The 25046-nt window shown below is 46.2% G+C and overlaps 1 protein-coding gene across 1 annotated transcript; it reads left to right on the forward strand.

The window, feature by feature from the left end:
- Nucleotides 1-1832: 1832 nt before the first annotated feature.
- On the forward strand, nt 1833-18714 carry LOC118961913 (GATOR complex protein WDR59-like; the record flags this gene model as incomplete). The annotated part of the gene is given in 8 exon segments (XM_036974580.1): nt 1833-1966; nt 3187-3268; nt 5900-6012; nt 8739-8883; nt 9061-9142; nt 12268-12388; nt 12625-12767; nt 18137-18714. Coding segments are annotated over 8 exon segments (1056 nt in total), but the record flags the coding sequence as incomplete, so codon positions are not given.
- Nucleotides 18715-25046: the final 6332 nt, after the last annotated feature.

The following is a 25046-nucleotide window of genomic DNA, read 5'->3' on the forward strand; positions in this document are numbered from 1 at the left end:
TAGTCAACATGAGAGATGATTCAACCTCCCAGTAATGTAGCTTTAGGCCTGTTGGCCTCTCACAAATTCTCACCACAATGCCTCCCAGTAATGTAGCTTTAGGCCTGTTTGCCTCTCACAAATCTCACCACAATGCCTTCCAGACCTGGGTGGAGGTCTAGAGTCTATACCAGACCTGGGGAGGAGGTCTAGATCTATACCTGACCTGGGGAGGAGGTCTAAAGTCTAATACCTGACCTGGGGGGTCTAGAGTCTATACCAGACCTGGAGGAGGTCTAGAGTCTATACCAGACCTGGGGAGGAGGTCTAGAGTCTACAGCAGACCTGGGGAGGAGTCTAAGTCTATACCTGACCTCGGGAGGAGTCTAGAGTCTATACCAGACCTGGGGAGGAGGTCTAGAATCTATACCTGACCTGGGGAGGAGGTCTAGAGTCTATTCCAGACCTGGGAAGGAGGTCTAGAATCTACAGCAGACCTGGAGGAGGTCTAGTCTATACCAGACCTGGAGGGAGGTCTAGAATCTACAGCAGACCTGGGGAGAGGTCTAGAGTCTATACCTGACCTGGGGAGGAGGTCTAGAGTCTACACCTGACCTGGGGAGGAGTTGTAGAGTCTATACTGACCTGGGGAGGAGTGTAGAGTCCATACCAGACCTGGGGAGGAGGTCTAGAGTCTATACCTGACCTGGGGAGGAGGTCTAGAGTCTATACAGACCTGGGGAGGAGGTCTAGAGTCTATACCAGACCTGGGGAGGAGGTCTAGAGTCTATACCTGACCTGGGGAGGAGGTCTAGAGTCTACAGCAAACCTGGGGAGGAGGTCTAGAGTCTATACCAGACCTGGGGAGGAGGTCTAGAGTCTATACCAGACCTGGGGAGAGGTCTAGAGTCTATACCTGACCTGGGGAGGAGGTCTAGAGTCTACAGCAGACCTGGGGAGGAGGTCTAGAGTCTACAGCAGACCTGGGGAGGAGGTCTAGAGTCTACAGCAGACCTGGGGAGGAGGTCTAGAGTCTACAGCAGACCTGGAAGGAGGTCTAGAGTCTACAGCATACCTGGGGAGGAGGTCTAGAGTCTACAGCAGACCTGGGAGGAGGTCTAGAGTCTACAGCAGACCTGGGGAGGAGGTCTAGATCTACAGCAGACCTGGGGAGGAGGTCTAGAGTCTACAGCAGACCTGGGGAGGAGGTCTAGAGTCTACAGCAGACCTGGGGAGGAGGTCTAGAGTCTACAGCAGACCTGGTTTCAGATCCTATTTTAAATCTTTCAAATACTTTCAGCGTTTGCTCTAGACTGTCTGGAGTGCCAGTGTGGCGTGGTTTGCCATTTTGGGACTAAACTATTGGTCCATTTAGCCAGGCGCGCTCAATCACCCACAGATAAAGTACATTCAATTATTTTCAGTACTGTTTGAACCCAGGTCTGGACCACTGCAACACCAGGTTTCTATAGCCCTGATCTATGGTCAGTTCTGTCTGGTCTCACTACAACACCAGGGTGTCTATATAGCCCTGATCTATGGTCAGTTATGTCTGGTCTCACTACAACACCAGGTGTCTATAGCCCTGATCTATGGTCAGTTCTGTCTGTTCTCACTACAACACCAGGGTGTCTATAGCCCTGATCTATGGTCAGTTCTGTCTGGTCTCACTACAACACCAGGGTGTCTATAGCCCTGATCTATGGTCAGTTCTGTCTGGTCTCACTACAACACCAGGGTGTCTATAGCCCTGATCTATGGTCAGTTCTGTCTGTCTCACTACAACACCAGGGTGTCTATAGCCCTGATCTATGGTCAGTTCTGTGATGTTGGTGTCTTTTTCTGTCTGTCAGAAGTCTCGTCGGTTCAAGACGAAGCGCGAGGGAGCCGACTACGGTAACAGACCCGTAAAGCTGGCAGGAAAAATCATCATCCAGGAGATCTCCTGTCTGCTGCCTGTTCACAAAGCCCTGGGGGAGACATACAGGTGAGTTCATCACCCTGGGGGGAGACATACATGTGAGTTCATCACCCTGGGGGAGACATACATGTGAGTTCATCACCCTGCGGGAGACATACATGTGAGTTCATCACCCTGGAGGGAGACATACATGTGAGTTCATCACCCTGGGGGAGACATACATGTGCGTTCATCACCCTGCGGGAGACATACATGTGAGTTCATCACCCTGGGGGAGACATACATGTGAGATCATAACTATCCCCTGGGGAGAGACATACATTGTGCGTTCATCACCCTGGGGGAGACATGCATGTGAGATCATAACTATCACCTGGGGGAGACATACATGTGAGGTTCATCACCCTGGGGGAGACATGCATGTGAGATCATAACTATCACCCTGGGGAGACATACATGTGAGTTCATCACCCTGGGAAAAGATACATGTGAGTTCATCACCCTGGGGGAGACATACATGTGAGATCATAACTATACCCTGGGGGAGACATACATGTGAGTTCATCACCCTGGGGGAGACATGCATGTGAGATCATAACTATCACCCTGGGGGAGACATACATGTGAGTTCATCACCCTGGGGGAGACATGCATGTGAGATCATAACTATCACCCTGGGGGAGACATATGTGTGAGTTCATCACCCTGGGGGAGACATACATGTGAGTTCATCACCCTGGGGAAAAGATACATGTGAGTTCATCACCCTGGGGGAGAATACATGTGAGTTCATCACCCTGGGGGAGACATACATGTGAATTCATCACCCTGGGGGAGACATGCATGTGAGTTCATCACCCTGGGGAAACATATATGTGAGTTCATCACCCTGGGGAAACATATATGTGAGTTCATCACCCTGGGGGAGACAATACATGTGAGTTCATCACCCTGGGGGAGACATACATGTGAGTTCATCACCCTGGGGAGACATACATGTGATTTCATCACCCTGGGGGAGACATACATGTGAGTTCATCACCCTGGGGGAGACATGCATGTGAGATCATAACTATCACCCTGGGGGAGACATACATGTGAGTTCATCACCCTGGGGAGACATACATGTGAGTTCATCACCCTGGGGGAGACATACATGTGAGTTCATCACCCTGGGGAGACATACATGTACATGTAACAGGCTCAAGACATCTTAATATTGTATATAATGCCTTGCCCAACATTTTGAAACATCTGTAATGTGCTGTCTGTTTGTCCCTCTGCAGTCTGAATGTGAACGACATACAGGACACGTGTCAGAAGAATGCAGCAGCAGCTCTGGTGGTGGGACGCAGAGACGTGGCTAAGGTAGGACTGATCAGAGGTGTGGCTAAGGTAGGACTGATCAGAGACATGGCTAAGGTAGGACTGATCCAAGGCGTGACTAAGGTAGGACTGATCAGAGAGACAGAGACATGGCTAAGGTAGGACTGATCAGAGGCGTGACTAAGGTAGGACTGATCAGAGAGACAGAGACATGGCTAAGGTAGGACTGATCAGAGGCGTGACTAAGGTAGGACTGATCAGAGGTGTGGCTAAGGTAGGACTGATCAGAGAGAGAGACATGGCTAAGGTAGGACTGATCAAAGGCGTGACTAAGGTAGGACTGATCAGAGGCGTGGCTAAGGTAAGACTGATCAGAGAGACAGAGACATGGCTAAGGTAGGACTGATCAGAGGCGTGGCTAATGTAGGACTGATCAGCGACGTGGCTAAGGTAGGACTGATCAGCGACGTGGCTAAGGTAGGACTGATCAGAGGCGTGGCTAAGGTAGGACTGATGCAGAGGCGTGGCTAATGTAGGACTGATCAGAGGCGTGGCTAAGTAGGACTGATCAGAGGCTTGGCTAAGGTAGGACTGATCAGCGAACGGTGGCTAAGGTAGGACTGATCAGAGGCGTGGCTAAGGGACTGATCAGAGGCGTGGCTAAGGTAGGACTGATCAGAGACGTGGCTAAGGTAGGACTGATCAGAGAGGTTATTAGCTCTGTGTACTGTAGGGCCCTGTATTAACTCTGTGTACTGTAGGGCCCTGTATTAACTCTGTGTACTGTAGGGCCCTGTATTAACTCTGTGTACTGTAGGGCCCTGTATTAACTCTGTGTACTGTAGGACCCTGTATTAACTCTGTGTACTGTAGGACCCTGTATTAACTCTGTATACTGTAGGTGTGGGCCCTGTATTAACTCTGTGTACTGTAGGGCCCTGTATTAACTCTGTGTACTGTAGGGCCCTGTATTAACTCTGTGTACTGTAGGGCCCTGTATTAACTCTGTGTACTGTAGGACCCTGTATTAACTCTGTGTACTGTAGGTGTGGGCCCTGTATTAACTCTGTGTACTGTAGGGCCCTGTATTAACTCTGTGTACTGTAGGTGTGGGCCCTGTATTACTCTGTGTACTGTAGGACCCTGTATTAAACTCTGTGTACTGTGCGACCCTGTATTAGCTCTGTGTACTGTAGGTGTTAACTCTGTGTACTGTAGGTGTGGACCCTGTATTAACTCTGTGTACTGTAGGGCCCTGTATTAACTCTGTGTACTGTAGGGCCCTGTATTAACTCTGTGTACTGTAGGACCCTGTATTAACTATGTGTACTGTAGGACCCTGTATTAACTCTGTATACTGTAGGTGTGGGCCCTGTATTAACTCTGTGTACTGTAGGGCCATGTATTAAATCTGTGTACTGTAGGTGTGGGCCCTGTATTAACTCTGTGTACTGTAGGACCCTGTATTAACTCTGTGTACTGTGCGACCCTGTATTAGCTCTGTGTACTGTAGGTGTTAACTCTGTGTACTGTAGGTGTGGACCCTGTATTAACTCTGTGTACTGTAGGGCCCTGTATTAACTATGTGTACTGTAGGGCCCTGTATTAACTCTGTGTACTGTAGGACCCTGTATTAACTATGTGTACTGTAGGGCCCTGTATTAACTCGGTGTACTGTAGGACCCTGTATTAACTCTGTATACTGTAGGTGTGGGCCCTGTATTAACTCTGTGTACTGTAGGGCCCTGTATTAACTCTGTGTACTGTAGGGCCCCTGTATTAACTCGGTGTACTGTAGGTGTGGGCCCTGTATTAACTCTGTGTACTGTAGGACCCTGTATTAACTCTGTGTACTGTAGGTGTGGGTCCTGTATTAACTCTGTGTACTGTAGGGCCCTGTATTAACTCTGTGTACTGTAGGACCCTGTATTAACTCTGTATACTGTAGGTGTGGACCCTGTATTAACTCTGTGTACTGTAGGGCCCTGTATTAACTCTGTGTAATGTAGGACCCTGTATTAACTCTGTGTACTGTAGGTGTGGGCCCTGAATTAACTCGGTGTACTGTAGGTGTGGGCCCTGTATTAACTCTGTGTACTGTAGGGGCCTGTATTAACTCGGTGTACTGTAGGTGTGGGCCCTGTATTAACTCTGTGTACTGTAGGACCCTGTATTAACTCTGTGTACTGTAGGTGTGGGCCCTGTATTAACTCTGTGTACTGTAGGACCCTGTGTTAACTCTGTGTACTGTAGGTGTGGGCCCTGTATTAACTCGGTGTACTGTAGGTGTGGGCCCTGTATTAACTCTGTGTACTGTAGGGCCCTGTATTAACTCTGTGTACTGTAGAGCCCTGTATTAACTCTGTGTACTGTATGGCCCTGTATTAACTCTGTATACTGTAGGACCCTGTATTAACTCTGTGTACTGTAGGTGTGGGCCCTGTATTAACTCTGTACTGTAGGGCCCTGTATTAACTCTGTGTACTGTAGGGCCCTGTATTAACTCTGTGTACTGTAGGTGTGGGCCCTGTATTAACTCTGTGTACTGTAGGTGTGGGCCCTGTATTAACTCTGTGTACTGTAGGTGTGGGCCCTGTATTAACTCTGTGTACTGTAGGACCCTGTATTAACTCTGTGTACTGTAGGGCCCTGTGTTAACTCTGTGTACTGTAGGTGTGGGCCCTGGCCTCGGCTGCCACCAGTCTAGAACTCAGTCCTGACTCTGACCCTGATGCAGACGCTCCCTGGGCCAGACACCCGTTTGGACGCCACCTGTTGGAGACTCTGTGAGTAGCAGGCAAATATACTACACTGTATATACTGTACTAATGTACACTGAGTGAACAAAACATTATGAACACCTGCTGACATGACATAGACTGACTCAATATTAGGAAGGTGTTCTTAATGTTTTGTATACTCAATTAAAAATAACAACAATTGGACAAAAGATCAGATTTGGCAAAGCCCAGCAGGAACATACCGGACCCGCCAGGAATTCAGTTTGACCAGGGGGTGTCCTGGTACATCAAGCTGTCTCACTACAGAAACAGGAGACAGGACTAGTGTCCTGTCCAGGGGGTGTCCTGGTACATCAAGATGTCTCACTACAGAAACAGGAGACAGACTAGTGTCCTGTCCAGGGGGTGTCCTGGTACATCAAGCTGTCTCACTACAGAAACAGGAGACAGACTAGTGTCCTGTCCAGGGGGTGTCCTGGTACATCAAGCTGTCTCACTACAGAAACAGGAGACAGACTAGTGTCCTGTCCAGGGGGTGTCCTGGTACATAAAGCTGTCTCACTACAGAAACAGGAGACAGACTAGTGTCCTGTCCAGGGGGTGTCCTGTACATCAAGCTGTCTCACTACAGAAACAGGAGACAGACTAGTGTCCTGTCCAGGGGGTGTCCTGTACATCAAGATGTTTCACTACAGAGATAGACTAGTGTCCTGCCCAGGGGGTGTCCTGTACATCAAGCTGTCTCACTACAGAAACAGGAGAGAGACTGGTGTCCTGTCCAGGGGGTGTCCTGTACATTAGCCATTGTGGCTGGGACAAGGCTACTTACTGTATATACTGGAGGGATTAGGACACTCTGTCTGTCTCTGTCCCCTCCTCCCAGTCTGATGAGTGATGCCCAGACTCTAGCCATGCTGTGTAGTGTGTTCAGGACTCCTCTGTCCCCTCCTCCCAGTCTGATGAGTGATGTCCAGACTCTAGCCATGCTCTGTAGTGTGTTCAGGACTCCTCTGTCCCCTCCTCCCCAGTCTAGACCACTACAGTCTGATGAGTGATGTCCAGACTCTAGCCATGCTGTGTAGTGTGTTCAGGACTCCTCTGTCCCCTCCTCCCAGTCTGATGAGTGATGTCCAGACTCTAGCCATGCTGTGTAGTGTGTTCAGGACTCCTCTGTCCCCTCCTCCCAGTCTGATGAGTGATGTCCAGACTCTAGCCATGCTGTGTAGTGTGTTCAGGACTCCTCTGTCCCCTCCTCCCAGTCTGATGAGTGATGTCCAGACTCTAGCCATGCTGTGTAGTGTGTTCAGGACTCCTCTGTCCCCTCCTCCCCAGTCTAGACCACTACAGTCTGATGAGTGATGTCCAGACTCTAGCCATGCTGTGTAGTGTGTTCAGGACTTCTCTGTCCCCTCCTCCCAGTCTGATGAGTGATGTCCAGACTCTAGCCATGCTGTGTAGTGTGTTCAGGACTCCTCTGTCCCCTCCTCTCAGTCTGATGAGTGATGCCCAGACTCTAGCCATGCTGTGTAGTGTGTTCAGGACTCCTCTGTCCCCTCCTCCCAGTCTGATGAGTGATGTCCAGACTCTAGCCATGCTGTGTAGTGTGTTCAGGACTCCTCTGTCCCCTCCTCCCCAGTCTAGACCACTACAGTCTGATGAGTGATGCCCAGACTCTAGCCATGCTGTGTAGTGTGTTCAGGACTCCTCTGTCCCCTCCTCCCAGTCTGATGAGTGATGTCCAGACTCTAGCCATGCTCTGTAGTGTGTTCAGGACTCCTCTGTCCCCTCCTCCCCAGTCTAGACCACTACAGTCTGATGAGTGATGTCCAGACTCTAGCCATGCTGTGTAGTGTGTTCAGGACTCCTCTGTCCCCTCCTCCCAGTCTGATGAGTGATGTCCAGACTCTAGCCATGCTGTGTAGTGTGTTCAGGACTCCTCTGTCCTCTCCTCCCCAGTCTGGACCACTACAGTCTGATGAGTGATGTCCAGACTCTAGCCATGCTGTGTAGTGTGTTCAGGACTCCTCTGTCCTCTCCTCCCAGTCTGGACCACTACAGTCTGATGAGTGATGTCCAGACTCTAGCCATGCTGTGTAGTGTGTTCAGGACTCCTCTGTCCTCTCCTCCCCAGTCTGGACCACTACAGTCTGATGAGTGATGTCCAGACTCTAGCCATGCTGTGTAGTGTGTTCAGGACTCCTCTGTCCCCTCCTCCCAGTCTGATGAGTGATGTCCAGACTCTAGCCATGCTGTGTAGTGTGTTCAGGACTCCTCTGTCCTCTCCTCCCCAGTCTGGACCACTACAGTCTGATGAGTGATGTCCAGACTCTAGCCATGCTGTGTAGTGTGTTCAGGACTCCTCTGTCCCCTCCTCCCAGTCTGATGAGTGATGTCCAGACTCTAGCCATGCTGTGTAGTGTGTTCAGGACTCCTCTGTCCTCTCCTCCCCAGTCTGGACCACTACAGTCTGATGAGTGATGTCCAGACTCTAGCCATGCTGTGTAGTGTGTTCAGGACTCCTCTGTCCCCTCCTCCCAGTCTGATGAGTGATGTCCAGACTCTAGCCATGCTGTGTAGTGTGTTCAGGACTCCTCTGTCCTCTCCTCCCCAGTCTGGACCACTACAGTCTGATGAGTGATGTCCAGACTCTAGCCATGCTGTGTAGTGTGTTCAGGACTCCTCTGTCCCCTCCTCCCAGTCTGATGAGTGATGTCCAGACTCTAGCCATGCTGTGTAGTGTGTTCAGGACTCCTCTGTCCTCTCCTCCCCAGTCTGGACCACTACAGTCTGATGAGTGATGTCCAGACTCTAGCCATGCTGTGTAGTGTGTTCAGGACCCAGGGCTGTTCCCAGGACTACTTCTCTCTGTATGGACAGCAACGCTCTTCTCTGTTTCCCCCTCATCACTCCCGATACGTAAGTCAAAGTTTATATCCTCAACGTGGGTAACCTTGGTTACTGTTTTCCCTGGTCTGGCATATGGAGCCATTCCTTTTTCTGAAAATGTTTTTTAAATGTATTCTCCCTCCCTCCCTGCCTCTCCTCTCCTCTCCTCTCCTCTCCTCTCCTCTCCTCTCCTCTCCTCTCCTCCAGCCCAGCTACACATCCAGCTCTGTGTCGTCAGGCTCCTGTTACAGCACCTCAGACTCCACCACCACCACCACCTGGAGCATCGGTATGTAACCCGGGATGGAAATAAAAGGCTGTTTATGGTATGACCTCAGTGACCCCAGAAGAGGCCAGCGCCGAGACCCAACTAGCACCCTGTTCACTAGTACACTACATGACCAAGAGTATGTGGACACCTGCTCATCCAACATCTCATTCAAAAATGATGGGCATTAATATGGAGTTGGTCCCCCCCTTTGCTGCTATAACAGCCTCCACTCTTCTGGGAAGGCTTCCCACCACTCTACTGCCAATGTTTGTCTATGGAGATTGCATGGCTTGTGTGCGCAATTTTACATACCTGTCAGAAACGCGTGTGGCTGAAATAGCCAAATCCACTAATATGAAGGGGTGTCCACATACTGCTGAATGAATAGTGCACTACTTTAGGTCAGAGCCTACACCCTAATCCCTATACTGAAGTACACTATTTTTGCCCTAAAGAAGTGTCCTAATCACCAGTCAACTTTCATAACTGTTAGGGAACATGGGAGAGTCATGATTTAATATAACCTGCTACTTCCTGTGGAACATACAGTCTAACCTGCTGCTTCCTGTGGAACATACAGTCTAACCTGCTGCTTCCTGTTGAACATACAGTCTAACCTGCTGCTTCCTGTGGAACATACAGTCTAACCTGCTGCTTCCTGTGGAACATACAGTCTAACCTGCTGCTTCCTGTGGAACATACAGTCTAACCTGCTGCTTCCTGTGGAACATACAGTCTAACCTGCTGCTTCCTGTGGAACATACAGTCTAACCTGCTGCTTCCTGTGGAACATACAGTCTAACCTGCTGCTTCCTGTGGAGCATACAGTCTAACCTGCTGCTTCCTGTGGAACATACAGTCTAACCTGCTGCTTCCTGTGGAGCATACAGTCTAACCTGCTGCTTCCTGTGGAACATACAGTCTAATCTGCTGCTTCCTGTGGAACATACAGTCTAACCTGCTGCTTCCTGTGGAACATACAGTCTAACCTGCTGCTTCCTGTGGAACATACAGTCTAACCTGCTGCTTCCTGTGGATCATACAGTCTAACCTGCTGCTTCCTGTGGAACATACAGTCTAACCCGCTGCTTCCTGTGGAACATACAGTCTAACCTGCTGCTTCCTGTGGAGCATACAGTCTAACCTGCTGCTTCCTGTGGAACATACAGTCTAACCTGCTGCTTCCTGTGGAACATACAGTCTAACCTGCTGCTTCCTGTGGAACATACAGTCTAACCTGCTGCTTCCTGTGGAGCATACAGTCTAACCTGCTGCTTCCTGTGGAACATACAGTCTAACCTGCTGCTTCCTGTGGAACATACAGTCTAACCTGCTGCTTCCTGTGGAACATACATTCTAACCTGCTGCTTCCTGTGGAACATACAGTCTAACCTGCTGCTTCCTGTGGAACATACAGTCTAACCTGCTGCTTCCTGTGGAACATACAGTCTAACCTGCTGCTTCCTGTGGAACATACAGTCTAACCTGCTGCTTCCTGTGGAACATAGTCTAACCTGCTGCTTCCTGTGGAACATACAATCTAACTTGCTGCTTCCTGTGGAACATACAGTCTAATCTGCTGCTTCCTGTGGAACATACAGTCTAACCTGCTGCTTCCTGTGGAACATACAGTCTAACCTGCTGCTTCCTGTGGAGCATACAGTCTAACCTGCTGCTTCCTGTGGAACATACAGTCTAACCTGCTGCTTCCTGTGGAGCATACAGTCTAACCTGCTGCTTCCTGTGGAACATACAGTCTAACCTGCTGCTTCCTGTGGAACATACAGTCTAACCTGTTGCTTCCTGTGGAACATACAGTCTAACCTGCTGCTTCCTGTGGAACATACAGTCTAACCTGCTGCTTCCTGTGGAACATACAGTCTAACCTGCTGCTTCCTGTGGAACATACAGTCTAACCTGCTGCTTCCTGTGGAACATACAGTCTAACCTGCTGCTTCCTGTGGAACATACAGTCTAACCTGCTGCTTCCTGTGGAACATACAGTCTAACCTGCTGCTTCCTGTGGAACATACAGTCTAATCTGCTGCTTCCTGTGGAACATACAGTCTAACCTGCTGCTTCCTGTGGAACATACAGTCTAACCTGCTGCTTCCTGTGGAACATACAGTCTAACCTGCTGCTTCCTGTGGAACATACAGTCTAACCTGCTGCTTCCTGTGGAACATACAGTCTAACCTGCTGCTTCCTGTTGAACATACAGTCTAACCTGCTGCTTCCTGTGGAACATACAGTCTAACCTGCTGCTTCCTGTGGAACATACAGTCTAATCTGCTGCTTCCTGTGGAACATACAGTCTAACCTGCTGCTTCCTGTGGAACATACAGTCTAACCTGCTGCTTCCTGTGGAACATACAGTCTAACCTGCTGCTTCCTGTGGAACATACAGTCTAACCTGCTGCTTCCTGTGGAACATACAGTCTAACCTGCTGCTTCCTGTGGAACATACAGTCTAATCTGCTGCTTCCTGTGGAACATACAGTCTAACCTGCTGCTTCCTGTGGAACATACAGTCTAACCTGCTGCTTCCTGTGGAACATACAGTCTAACCTGATGCTTCCTGTGGAACATACAGTCTAACCTGCTGCTTCCTGTGGAACATACAGTCTAACCTGCTGCTTCCTGTGGAACATACAGTCTAACCTGCTGCTTCCTGTGGAAGATACAGTCTAACCTGCTGCTTCCTGTGGAACATACAGTCTAACCTGCTGCTTCCTGTGGAACATACAGTCTAACCTGCTGCTTCCTGTTGAACATACAGTCTAACCTGCTGCTTCCTGTGGAACATACAGTCTAACCTGCTGCTTCCTGTGGAACATACAGTCTAACCTGCTGCTTCCTGTTGAACATACAGTCATATCTGCTGCTTCCTGTGGAACATACAGTCTAACCTGCTGCTTCCTGTGGAACATACAGTCTAACCTGCTGCTTCCTGTGGAACATACAGTCTAACCTGCTGCTTCCTGTGGAACATACAGTCTAACCTGCTGCTTCCTGTGGAACATACAGTCTAACCTGCTGCTTCCTGTGGAACATACAGTCTAACCTGCTAATATTCTCCATAGATACCCAGTGTCAATGACATGTAGCCATCTGTGTAAAAGGAGATCTGTCTATTTCATTAGGTCGAGATCCGGAGCACGTCCCTCCCTTGGGGGAGTCCTCGCCTGACGACTATCGCTACGCCAACCAGATGTACACAGACCCCCGCGAGCGAGAGAGAGAACAACACGACATGAATAAAAGGTCACTGAGTCGAGTCCAGAATTAGACGTTAGAAAAACACACATAAACAAAGACAACCCAATGTTTCTTCATAGACATACACGAGAAACAACAGAGAGGCTGATGTCTGCGTCAGAATGGACCAACATGTCGGCCATCTTACCTAGGACCGGTTCTGAACCAGCACCAATAGGAACATGGGGCAGTCTCTTATCTGTTCTAGATCTCCGGTTCTCTCTCTCTCTCTACCCTCTCAGGCTGCTGGACCCAGCCAACACCATGCAGTTTGATGACTTTAAGAAGTGTTACGGGGAGATCCTCCATCGATGGGGGCTGAAGGACAAGAGAGCCGAGGTCCTCAAGTTTACATCCTGTCCTCCTGAACCTCACAAAGGCATCGGTGAGTCTCCTAGATAGATGGTATACCAGGGCGAGTCTCCTAGATAGATAGTATACCAGGGTGAGTCTCCTAGATAGATGGTATACCAGGGTGAGTCTCCTAGATAGATGGTATACCAGGGTGAGTCTCCTAGATAGATAGTATACCAGGGTGAGTCTCCTAGATAGATGGTATACCAGGGTGAGTCTCCTAGATAGATGGTGAGTCTCCTAGATAGATAGTATCCCAGGGTGAGTCTCCTAGATAGATGGTGAGTCTCCTAGATAGATAGTATCCCAGGGTGAGTCTCTTAGATAGATGGTGAGTCTCCTAGATAGATGGTATCCCAGGGTGAGTCTCCTAGATAGATAGTATCCCAGGGTGAGTCTCCTAGATAGATAGTATCCCAGGGTGAGTCTCCTAGATAGATGGTGAGTCTCCTAGATAGATGGTATCCCAGGGTGAGTCTCCTAGATAGATAGTATCCCAGGGTGAGTCTCCTAGATAGATGGTGAGTCTCCTAGATAGATGGTATCCCAGGGTGAGTCTCCTAGATAGATGGTGAGTCTCCTAGATAGATGGTATACCAGGGTGAGTCTCCTAGATCGATATTATACCAGGGTGAGTCTCCTAGATCGATATTATACCAGGGTGAGTCTCCTAGATAGATAGTATACCAGGGTGAGTCTCCTAGATAGATGGTATACCAGGGTGAGTCTCCTAGATCTATATTATACCAGGGTGAGTCTCCTAGATAGATAGTATACCAGGGCGAGTCTCCGAGATAGATGGTATACCAGGGTGAGTCTCCGAGATAGATGGTATACCAGGGTGAGTCTCCTAGATAGATGGTGAGTCTCCTAGATAGATGGTTTCCCAGGGTGAGTCTCCTAGATAGATGGTATACCAGGGTGAGTCTCCTAGATAGATGGTATACCAGGGTGAGTCTCCTAGATAGATTGTATCCCAGGGTGAGTATCCTAGATAGATGGTATCCCAGGGTGAGTCTCCTAGATATATAGTATACCAGGGTGAGTCTCCTAGATAGATGGTATACCAGGGTGAGTCTCCTAGATAGATAGTACTATAACTCTGTAATGTACCTCTCAGATAGAGAGGAAGGGCCCCATTCAACCCTCTGTAATATACCTCTCAGATAGAGAGGAAGGGCCCCATTCAACCCTCTGTAATATACCTGTCAGATAGAGAGGAAGGGCCCCATTCAACCCTCTGTAATATACCTGTCAGATAGAGAGGAAGGGCCCCATTCAACCCTCTGTAATATACCTGTCAGATAGAGAGGAAGGGCCCCATTCAACCCTCTGTAATATACCTGTCAGATAGAGAGGAAGGGCCCCATTCAACCCTCTGTAATATACCTGTCAGATAGAGAGGAAGGGCCCCATTCAACCCTCTGTAATATACCTGTCAGATAGAGAGGAAGGGCCCCATTCAACCCTCTGTAATATACCTGTCAGATAGAGAGGAAGGGCCCCATTCAACCCTCTGTAATATACCTCTCAGATAGAGAGGAAGGGCCCCATTCAACCCTCTGTAATATACCTCTCAGATAGAGAGGAAGGGCCCCATTCAACCCTCTGTAATATACCTGTCAGATAGAGAGGAAGGGCCCCATTCAACCCTCTGTAATATACCTCTCAGATAGAGAGGAAGGGCCCCATTCAACCCTCTGTAATATACCTCTCAGATAGAGAGGAAGGGCCCCATTCAACCCTCTGTAATATACCTCTCAGATGGAGAGGAAGGGCCCCATTCAACCCTCTGTAATATACCTCTCAGATAGAGAGGAAGGGCCCCATTCAACCCTCTGTAATATACCTGTCAGATAGAGAGGAAGGGCCCCATTCAACCCTCTGTAATATACCTCTCAGATAGAGAGGAAGGGCCCCATTCAACCCTCTGTAATATACCTCTCAGATAGAGAGGAAGGGCCCCATTCAACCCTCTGTAATATACCTCTCAGATAGAGAGGAAGGGCCCCATTCAACCCTCTGTAATATACCTGTCAGATAGAGAGGAAGGGCCCCATTCAACCCTCTGTAATATACCTCTCAGATAGAGAGGAAGGGCCCCATTCAACCCTCTGTAATATACCTCTCAGATAGAGAGGAAGGGCCCCATTCAACCCTCTGTAATATACCTCTCAGATAGAGAGGAAGGGCCCCATTCAACCCTCTGTAATGTACCTCTCAGATAGAGAGGAAGGGCCCCATTCAACCCTCTGTAATATACCTCTCAGATAGAGAGGAAGGGCCCCATTCAACCCTCTGTAATATACCTCTCAGATAGAGAGGAAGGGCCCCATTCAACCCTCTGTAATATACCTGTCAGATAGAGAGGAAGGGCCCCATTCAACCCTCTGTAATATACCTGTCAGATAGAGAGGAAGGGCCCCATTCAACCCTCTGTAATATACCTCTCAGATAGAGAGGAAGGGCCCCATTCAACCCTCTGTAATATACCTCTCAGATAGAGAGGAAGGGCCCCATTCAACCCTCTGTAATATACCTCTCAGATAGAGAGGAAGGGCCCCATTCAACCCTCTGTAATATACCTCTCAGATAGAGAGGAAGGGCCCCATTCAACCCTCTGTAATATACCTCTCAGATAGAGAGGAAGGGCCCCATTCAACCCTCTGTAATATACCTCTCAGATAGAGAGGAAGGGCCCCATTCAACCCTCTGTAATATAACTCTCAGATAGAGAGGAAGGGCCCCATTCAACCCTCTGTAATATACCTGTCAGATAGAGAGGAAGGGCCCCATTCAACCCTCTGTAATATACCTGTCAGATAGAGAGGAAGGGCCCCATTCAACCCTCTGTAATATACCTCTCAGATAGAGAGGAAGGGCCCCATTCAACCCTCTGTAATATACCTCTCAGATAGAGAGGAAGGGCCCCATTCAACCCTCTGTAATATACCTCTCAGATAGAGAGGAAGGGCCCCATTCAACCCTCTGTAATATACCTCTCAGATAGAGAGGAAGGGCCCCATTCAACCCTCTGTAATATACCTGTCAGATAGAGAGGAAGGGCCCCATTCAACCCTCTGTAATATACCAATCAGATAGAGAGGAAGGGCCCCATTCAACCCTCTGTAATATACCTCTCAGATAGAGAGGAAGGGCCCCATTCAACCCTCTGTAATATACCTGTCAGATAGAGAGGAAGGGCCCCATTCAACCCTCTGTAATATACCTCTCAGATAGAGAGGAAGGGCCCCATTCAACCCTCTGTAATATACCTCTCAGATAGAGAGGAAGGGCCCCATTCAACCCTCTGTAATATACCTCTCAGATAGAGAGGAAGGGCCCCATTCAACCCTCTGTAATATACCTGTCAGATAGAGAGGAAGGGCCCCATTCAACCCTCTGTAATATACCTGTCAGATAGAGAGGAAGGGCCCCATTCAACCCTCTGTAATATACCTGTCAGATAGAGAGGAAGGGCCCCATTCAACCCTCTGTAATATACCTCTCAGATAGAGAGGAAGGGCCCCATTCAACCCTCTGTAATATACCTGTCAGATAGAGAGGAAGGGCCCCATTCAACCCTCTGTAATATACCTGTCAGATAGAGAGGAAGGGCCCCATTCAACCCTCTGTAATATACCTCTCAGATAGAGAGGAAGGGCCCCATTCAACCCTCTGTAATATACCTCTCAGATAGAGAGGAAGGGCCCCATTCAACCCTCTGTAATATACCTCTCAGATAGAGAGGAAGGGCCCCATTCAACCCTCTGTAATATACCTCTCAGATAGAGAGGAAGGGCCCCATTCAACCCTCTGTAATATACCTCTCAGATAGAGAGGAAGGGCCCCATTCAACCCTCTGTAATATAACTCTCAGATAGAGAGGAAGGGCCCCATTCAACCCTCTGTAATATACCTCTCAGATAGAGAGGAAGGGCCCCATTCAACCCTCTGTAATATACCTCTCAGATAGAGAGGAAGGGCCCCATTCAACCCTCTGTAATATACCTGTCAGATAGAGAGGAAGGGCCCCATTCAACCCTCTGTAATATACCTCTCAGATGGAGAGGAAGGGCCCCATTCAACCCTCTGTAATATACCTCTCAGATAGAGAGGAAGGGCCCCATTCAACCCTCTGTAATATACCTGTCAGATAGAGAGGAAGGGCCCCATTCAACCTTCTGTAATATACCTCTCAGATAGAGAGGAAGGGCCCCATTCAACCCTCTGTAATGTACCTCTCAGATAGAGAGGAAGGGCCCCATTCAACCCTCTGTAATATACCTGTCAGATAGAGAGGAAGGGCCCCATTCAACCCTCTGTAATATACCTCTCAGATAGAGAGGAAGGGCCCCATTCAACCCCAGTCTCAATTAAATTCTAAAGGTAATTTATGATTGAGCTGATATATGCAGTGTTTACCGTGAATGCAGTCTTTGCTGGAACATTGCCTTTAAATTGATATGGAGCCATAGCTCTGAACTTCCACGGTACGGATGAATGGAGCCATAGCTCTGAACTTCCACGGTACGGATGAATGGAGCCATAGCTCTGAACTTCCACGGTACGGCTGAATGGAGCCATAGCTCTGAACTTCCACGGTACGGCTGAATGGAGCCATAGCTCTGAACTTCCACGGTACGGCTGAATGGAGCCATAGCTCTGAACTTCCACGGTACGGCTGAATGGAGCCATAGCTCTGAACTTCCACGGTACGGATGAATGGAGCCATAGCTCTGAACTTCCACAGTACGGATGAATGGAGCCCGAAGAGTTGTGTTTGTACTGAGAGAGGTCATCAATAGAGATTAACTCTGAGCTTTGAATTGATTACTGACTCCATTTGGTTCCTCTCTCCATCTACCCCCTCTTCTCTCCATCTAACCCCTCTCCTCCTCCTCCCTCCTCTCTCCATCCACCTCCTCTCCTCCTCCTCCCTCCTCTCTCCATCCACCCCCTCTCCTCCTCCTCCCTCCTCTCTCCATCTACCCCCTCTTCTCTCCATCTAACCCCTCTCCTCCTCCTCCCTCCTCTCTCCATCCACCTCCTCTCCTCCTCCTCCCTCCTCTCTCCATCCACCCCCTCTCCTCCTCCTCCCTCCTCTCTCCATCTACCCCCTCTCCTCCTCCTCCCTCCTCTCTCCATCCAACCCCTCTCCTCCTCCTCCCTCTTCTCTCCATCCAACCCCTCTCCTCCTCCTCTAACTTCTCCCTCCTCTCTCCATCCAACCCCTCTCCTCCTTCCCTCCCTTCTTCTCCTCTCCTCCTCCCCCTTCTCTCCATCCACCCCCTCTCCTTCACCACCACCTCCTCTCCCTTTTCCTCCCCTCTCCTCCTCCCCCCTCTCTCCATCCACCCCCTCTCCTTCTTCTCCTCCTCTCTCTCCCCCTCTCTTCAGAGTTTGGTGTGTACTGCTGCCATTGTCGTAGCCAGGTGCGGGGGACTCAGTGTGCTGTGTGTAAGCGCTTCACCTTCCAGTGTGCCATCTGTCACGTGGCTGTCCGAGGCTCCTCTAACTTCTGTCTGAGTTGTGGTCACGGGGGGCACACCTCCCACATGATGGAGTGGTTCAGAACACAGGACGAATGTCCCACAGGCTGTGGCTGCCACTGTCTGCTACAGAGCACCTTCTGAGAGAGACGCTGGGACACAGACTCACATATACACACACACTGTCTGCTACAGAGCACCTTCTGAGAGAGACGCTGAGACACAGACTGATGCAGACACACTCACTCACACACACACACACACACACAAACACACACGTCTAAAAGCAGGGGGTTTGACGGACATTTAACCCAACTAAAACACATGTACACACACACACACACACAGCAGTCCATTCATTTAGTCGCTGTGGTCTGGAGAGGTTGTATAATGTAATGCTGAGGTAGAGGTTGTTATGAAGGCCTTAATGCCTTGACTCGATGTTCCTCCACACAATAAACATCTGATTGAATACTTGAATACAAACTGTTGTGTGTCTGAAACTCACTGGTCCTGTCACTTAGCAACAGATGAAAGGTATGCAACGACCGTATGGTGCCATGGATGGCAGATATATTCATGCCATAATACTAATACAAATAATACATAATACTGCTGTAACCGGCCGCGACCGGGAGGTCCGTGGGGTGACGCACTACGACCGTATGGTGCCATGGATGGCAGATATATTCATGCCATAATCACATCTGATTTTATTTGTGACATGCACCGATTACAACAGGTGTAGACCTCACAGTGAAATGATGAATACAACAGGTGTAGTAGACCTCACAGTGAAATGCTGAATACAACAGGTGTAGTAGACCTTACAGTGAAATGATGAATACAACAGGTGTAGTAGACCTTACAGTGAAATGCTGAATACAACAGGTGTAGTAGACCTCACAGTGAAATGCTGAATACAACAGGTGTAGTAGACCTCACAGTGAAATGCTGAATACAACAGGTGTAGTAGACCTCACAGTGAAATGCTGAATACAACAGGTGTAGTAGACCTTACAGTGAAATGCTGAATACAACAGGTGTAGTAGACCTTACAGTGAAATGCTGAATACAACAGGTGTAGTAGACCTCACAGTGAAATGCTGAATACAACAGGTGTAGTAGACCTTACAGTGAAATGCTGAATACAACAGGTGTAGTAGACCTTACAGTGAAATGCTGAATACAACAGGTGTAGTAGACCTCACAGTGACATGATGAATACAACAGGTGTAGTAGACCTCACAGTGAAATGCTGAATACAACAGGTGTAGTAGACCTTACAGTGAAATGCTGAATACAACAGGTGTAGTAGACCTCACAGTGAAATGCTGAATACAACAGGTGTAGTAGACCTTACAGTGAAATGCTGAATACAACAGGTGTAGTAGACCTTACAGTGAAATGCTGAATACAACAGGTGTAGTAGACCTCACAGTGACATGATGAATACAACAGGTGTAGTAGACCTCACAGTGAAATGCTGAATACAACAGGTGTAGTAGACCTTACAATGAAATGCTGAATACAACAGGTGTAGTAGACCTTACAGTGAAATGCTGAATACAACAGGTGTAGTAGACCTTACAGTGAAATGCTGAATACAACAGGTGTAGTAGACCTCACAGTAAAATGCTTCCTCTCCTCCTCTCCCAATGCTTAGTACTAACAGGACAGTTACTGGTCCTCTCCCAATGCTGAGTACTAACAGGACAGTTTCTGGTCCTCTCCCAATGCTTAGTAATAACAGGACAGTTACTGGTCCTCTCCCAATGCTTAGTACTAACAGGACAGTTACTGGTCCTCTCCCAATGCTTAGTACTAACAGGACAGTTACTGGTCCTCTCCCAATTCTTAGTACTAACAGGACAGTTACTGGTCCTCTCCCAATGCTGAGTACTAACAGGACAGTTACTGGTCCTCTCCCAATGCTTAGTACTTACAGGACAGTTACTGGTCCTCTCCCAATGCTTAGTACTAACAGGACAGTTACTGGTCCTCTCCCAATGCTTAGTACTAACAGGACAGTTACTGTTAAAGTTAATGTTTTGTAGATGGGGAAAAAAGCTGTCCATGAAACAGTCTTGATATGTTCGTCAAAAGAGAGATCAGGGTCCAGAGTAACGCCAAGGTCCTTCACAGTTTTATTTGAGACGACTGTACAACAATCAAGATTAATTGTCAGATTCAACAGAATATCTACTTGTTTCTTGGGACCTAGAACTAGCATCTCTGTTTTGTCCGAGTTTAAAAGTAGAAAAATTGCCACCATCCACTGCCTTATGGCAGGTAGCCAAGTGGTTAGAGCGTTGGACTTGTAACCGAAAGGTTGCAAGATCGAATCCCCAAGCTGACAAGGTAAAAAAAAATGTCGTTCTGCCCCTGAACAAGGCAGTCATTGAAAATAAGAATTTGTTCTTAACTGACTAGTTAAATAAATGTATAATATCTGAAACACAGGCTTCCAGGGACGTTTCATCGAAATGTACAGCTGTGTATCGTCCTCATAGCAGTGAAAGTTAACATTAGAGGTAAAATATATAGTGAAAACAATAGCGTTCCTAAAACGGAGCCTTGAGGAACACTGAAATTAACCGTTTATTTGTCAGAGGACAAACCATCCACAGAGACAAACTGATATCTTTCCGACAGATAAGATCTTAACCAGGTCAGAATGTGTCCGTGTAGACCAATTTGGGTTTCCAATCTCTACAAAAGAATGTGGTGATCGATTGTATCAAAAGCAGTCATTTGTGTGTCCTTCCATAATATAATAGTGACAGTATATCAAGCTGTTCTGTAATAATATAATTAAGACAGTAGATCTAGCTGATCTGCCATAATTTAATAGAGACAGTAGATCTAGCTGGTCTGTCATAATATTATAGTAGATCTAGCTGGTCTGCCATAATATAATAGTGACAGTATATCAAGTTGGTATGTCACAATATAATTAAGACAGTAGATCTGGCTGGTCTGCCATACTATATTAAAGACAGTAGATCTAGCTTGTCTGTCATAATACAATAGAGACAGTAGATCTAGCTGGTCTGTCATAATATAATAGATACAGTAGATCAAGCTGGTCTGTCATAATAAAATTAAGAGAGTAGATCTAGCTGGTCTGCCATAATTTAATAGACGGTAGATCTAGCTGGTCTGTCATAATATAATAGAGACAGTAGATTTAGCTGGTCTGTCATAATATAATAGAGACAGTAGATGTAGCTGGTCTGCCATACTATAATAAAGACAGTAGATCTAGCTGGTCTGTCATAATATAATAGAGACAGTAGATCTAGCTGGTCTGCCATATGTTAATAGACGGTAGATCTAGCTGGTCTGTCATAATATAATAGAGACAGTAGATCTAGCTGGTCTGCCATAATATAATAGAGACGGTACATCTAGCTGGTCTGCCATAATATAATAGAGACAGTAGATCTAGCTTGTCTGTCATAATATTATAGAAACAGTAGATCTAGCTGGTCTGTCATACTATAATAGGATGTAAAACGTCTGTTTTGTAGATTTCTGAACATATCAAAATACTTAAACGTACATGCAAAATACCTGCTGTTAACTTTTAAATGATTGGAATGAATTATCCAAAGAGATCTAGCTGGTCTGTCATAATATAATAGAGACAGAAGATCTAGCTTGTCTGTCATAATATTATAGAAACAGTAGATCTAGCTGGTCTGCCATAATATAATAGAGACAGTAGATCTAGCTGTTCTTTCGTAATATAATAGAGACAGTAGATCTAGCTCGTCTGTCATAATATTATAGAAACAGTAGATCTAGCTGGTCTGCCATAATATAATAGTGACAGTAGATCTAGCTGGTCTGTCATAATATAATAGAGACAGTAGATCTAGCTGGTCTGTCATAATATAATAGAGACATTAGATCGAGCTAGTCTGTCATAATACAATAGAGACAGTAGATCTAGCTGGTCTGTCATAATATAATAGAGACAGTATATTGAGCTGGTCTGTCATAATGCAATAGAGACGGTAGATCTAGCTTGTCTGTCATAATATAATAGAGACAGTAGATTTAGCTGGTCTGCCATAATATAATAGAGACAGTACATCTAGCTGGTCTGTCATAATATAATAGAGACAGTAGATTTAGCTGGTCTGTCATAATATAATAGAGACAGTAGATTTAGCTGGTCTGCCATAATATAATAGAGACAGTACATCTAGCTGGTCTGCCATAATATAATTAAGACAGTAGATCTAGTTTGTCTGCCATAATATTCTAGAGACCGTAGATCTAGCTGGTCTGCTATGATATAATAGAGGCAGTAGATCTAGCTGGTCTTTCATAATATAATAGAGACAGTAGATCTAGCTGGTCTTTATATTATAATTAAGAAAGTTGATCTCGCTGATCTGCCATAACATAATAGAGACAGTAGATCTAGCTGGTCTGTCATAATATAATAGAGACAGTAGATCTAGCTGGTCAGTCATAATATAATAGACGGTAGATCTAGCTGGTCTGTCATAATTTAATAGAGACAGTAGATTTAGCTGGTCTGTCATAATATAATAGAGACAGTAGATGTAGCTGGTCTGCCATAATATAATAGAGACAGTAGATCTAGCTGGTCTGTCATAATATAATAGAGACAGAATATCTTGCTGGTCTGTCATAATATAATAGAGACAGTACATCTTGCTGGCCTATGATAATATAATAGAGACAGTAGATCTAGCTGGTCTGTCATAATATAATAGAGACAGTATATCTTGCTGGTCTGTCATACTATAATAGGATGTAAAACGTCTGTTTTGTAGATTTCTGAACATATCAAAATACTTAAACGTACATGCAAAATACCTGCTGTTAACTTTTAAATGATTGGAATGAATTATCCAAAGAGATCTAGCTGGTCTGTCATAATATAATAGAGACAGTAGATCTAGCTGGTCTGTCATAATATTATAGAGACAGTAGATCTAGCTGGTCTGTCATAATATAACAGAGACAGTAGATGTAGCTGGTCTGTCATAATATAATAGAGACAGTAGATCTAGCTGGTCTGCCATAATATAATAGAGACAGTAGATCTAGCTGGTCTGTCATAATATAATAGAGACAGTAGATCTAGCTAGTCTTTCGTAATATTATAGAGACAGTAGATCTAGCTGGTCTGTCATAATACAATAGAGATAGTAGATCTAGCTGGTCTGTCATAATATTATAGAGACAGTATATCAAGCTGGACTGTCATAATATAATAGAGACAGTAGATCTAGCTGGTCTGCCATAATATAATAGAGACAGTAGATCTAGCTGGTCAGTCATAATATTATAGTAGATCTAGCTGGTCTGCCATAATATAATAGTGACAGTAGATCTAGCATGTCTGTCATAATATAATAGAGACAGTAGATTTAGCTGGTCTGTCATAATATAATAGAGACAATAGATCTAGCTGGTCTGCCATAATTTAATAGACGGTAGATCTAGCTGGTCTGTCATAATATAATAGATACAGTAAATTTAGCTGGTCTGTCATAATATAGAAGAGACAGTAGATCTAGCTGGTCTGCCATAATATAATAGAGACAGTAGATCTAGCTTGTCAATCATAATATTATAGTAGATCTAGCTGGTCTGCCATAATCTAATAGTGCCAGTAGATCTAGCTTGTCTGTCCTAATACAATAGAGACAGTAGATCTAGCTGGTCTCCCATAATATAATAGAGACAGTAGATCTAGCTGGTCTGTCATAATACAATAGAGATAGTAGATCTAGATTGTCTGTCATAATATAATTGAGACAGTAGATCTAGCTGGTCTCTCATAATATAATAGAGACAGTAGATCTAGCTGGTCTGCCATAATATAATAGAGACAGTAGATCTAGATGATCTATCATAATATAATAGAGACAGTAGATCAGCTAGTCTTTCGTAATATAATAGAGACAGTAGATCTAGCTGGTCTGTCATAGTATAATAGAGACAGTCCATCTAGCTGGTCTGTCATAATACAATAGAGACAGTAGATCTAGCTGGTCTGCCATAATATAATAGAGACAGTAGATCTAGCTGGTCTGCCATAATATAATTGAGACAGTAGATCTAGCTGGTCTCTCATAATATAATAGAGACAGTAGATCTAGCTGGTCTGCCATAATATAATAGAGACAGTAGATCTAGATGATCTATCATAATATAATAGAGACAGTAGATCAGCTAGTCTTTCGTAATATAATAGAGACAGTAGATCTAGCTGGTCTGTCATAGTATAATAGAGACAGTCCATCTAGCTGGTCTGTCATAATATTTTAGAGACAGTAGATGTAGCTGGTCTGTCATAATATAATAGAGACAGTAGATCTAGCTGGTCTGCCATAATATAATAGAGACAGTAGATCTAGCTGGTCTGCCATAATATAATTGAGACAGTAGATCTAGCTGGTCTGTCATAATATAATTGAGACAGTAGATCTAGCTGATCTATCATAATATAATAGAGACAGTAGATCTAGCTGGTCTTTCGTAATATTATAGAGACAGTAGATCTAGCTGGTCTGTCATAGTATAAAGAGACAGTACATCTGTCTGTTCTGTCATAATATAATAGAGACAGTAGATTTAGCTGGTCTGTCATAATATAATAGAGACAGTAGATGTAGCTGGTCTGCCATAATATAATAGAGACAGTACATCTAGCTGGTCTGCCATAATATAATAGAGACAGTAGATCTAGCTGGTCTGTCATAATAAAATAGAGATAGTAGATCTAGCTGGTCTGTCATAATATTATAGAGACAGTATATCAAGCTGGT

Source organism: Oncorhynchus mykiss, unplaced genomic scaffold (genome assembly GCF_013265735.2).
Source record: "Oncorhynchus mykiss isolate Arlee unplaced genomic scaffold, USDA_OmykA_1.1 un_scaffold_708, whole genome shotgun sequence".
Taxonomy (NCBI): domain Eukaryota; kingdom Metazoa; phylum Chordata; class Actinopteri; order Salmoniformes; family Salmonidae; genus Oncorhynchus; species Oncorhynchus mykiss.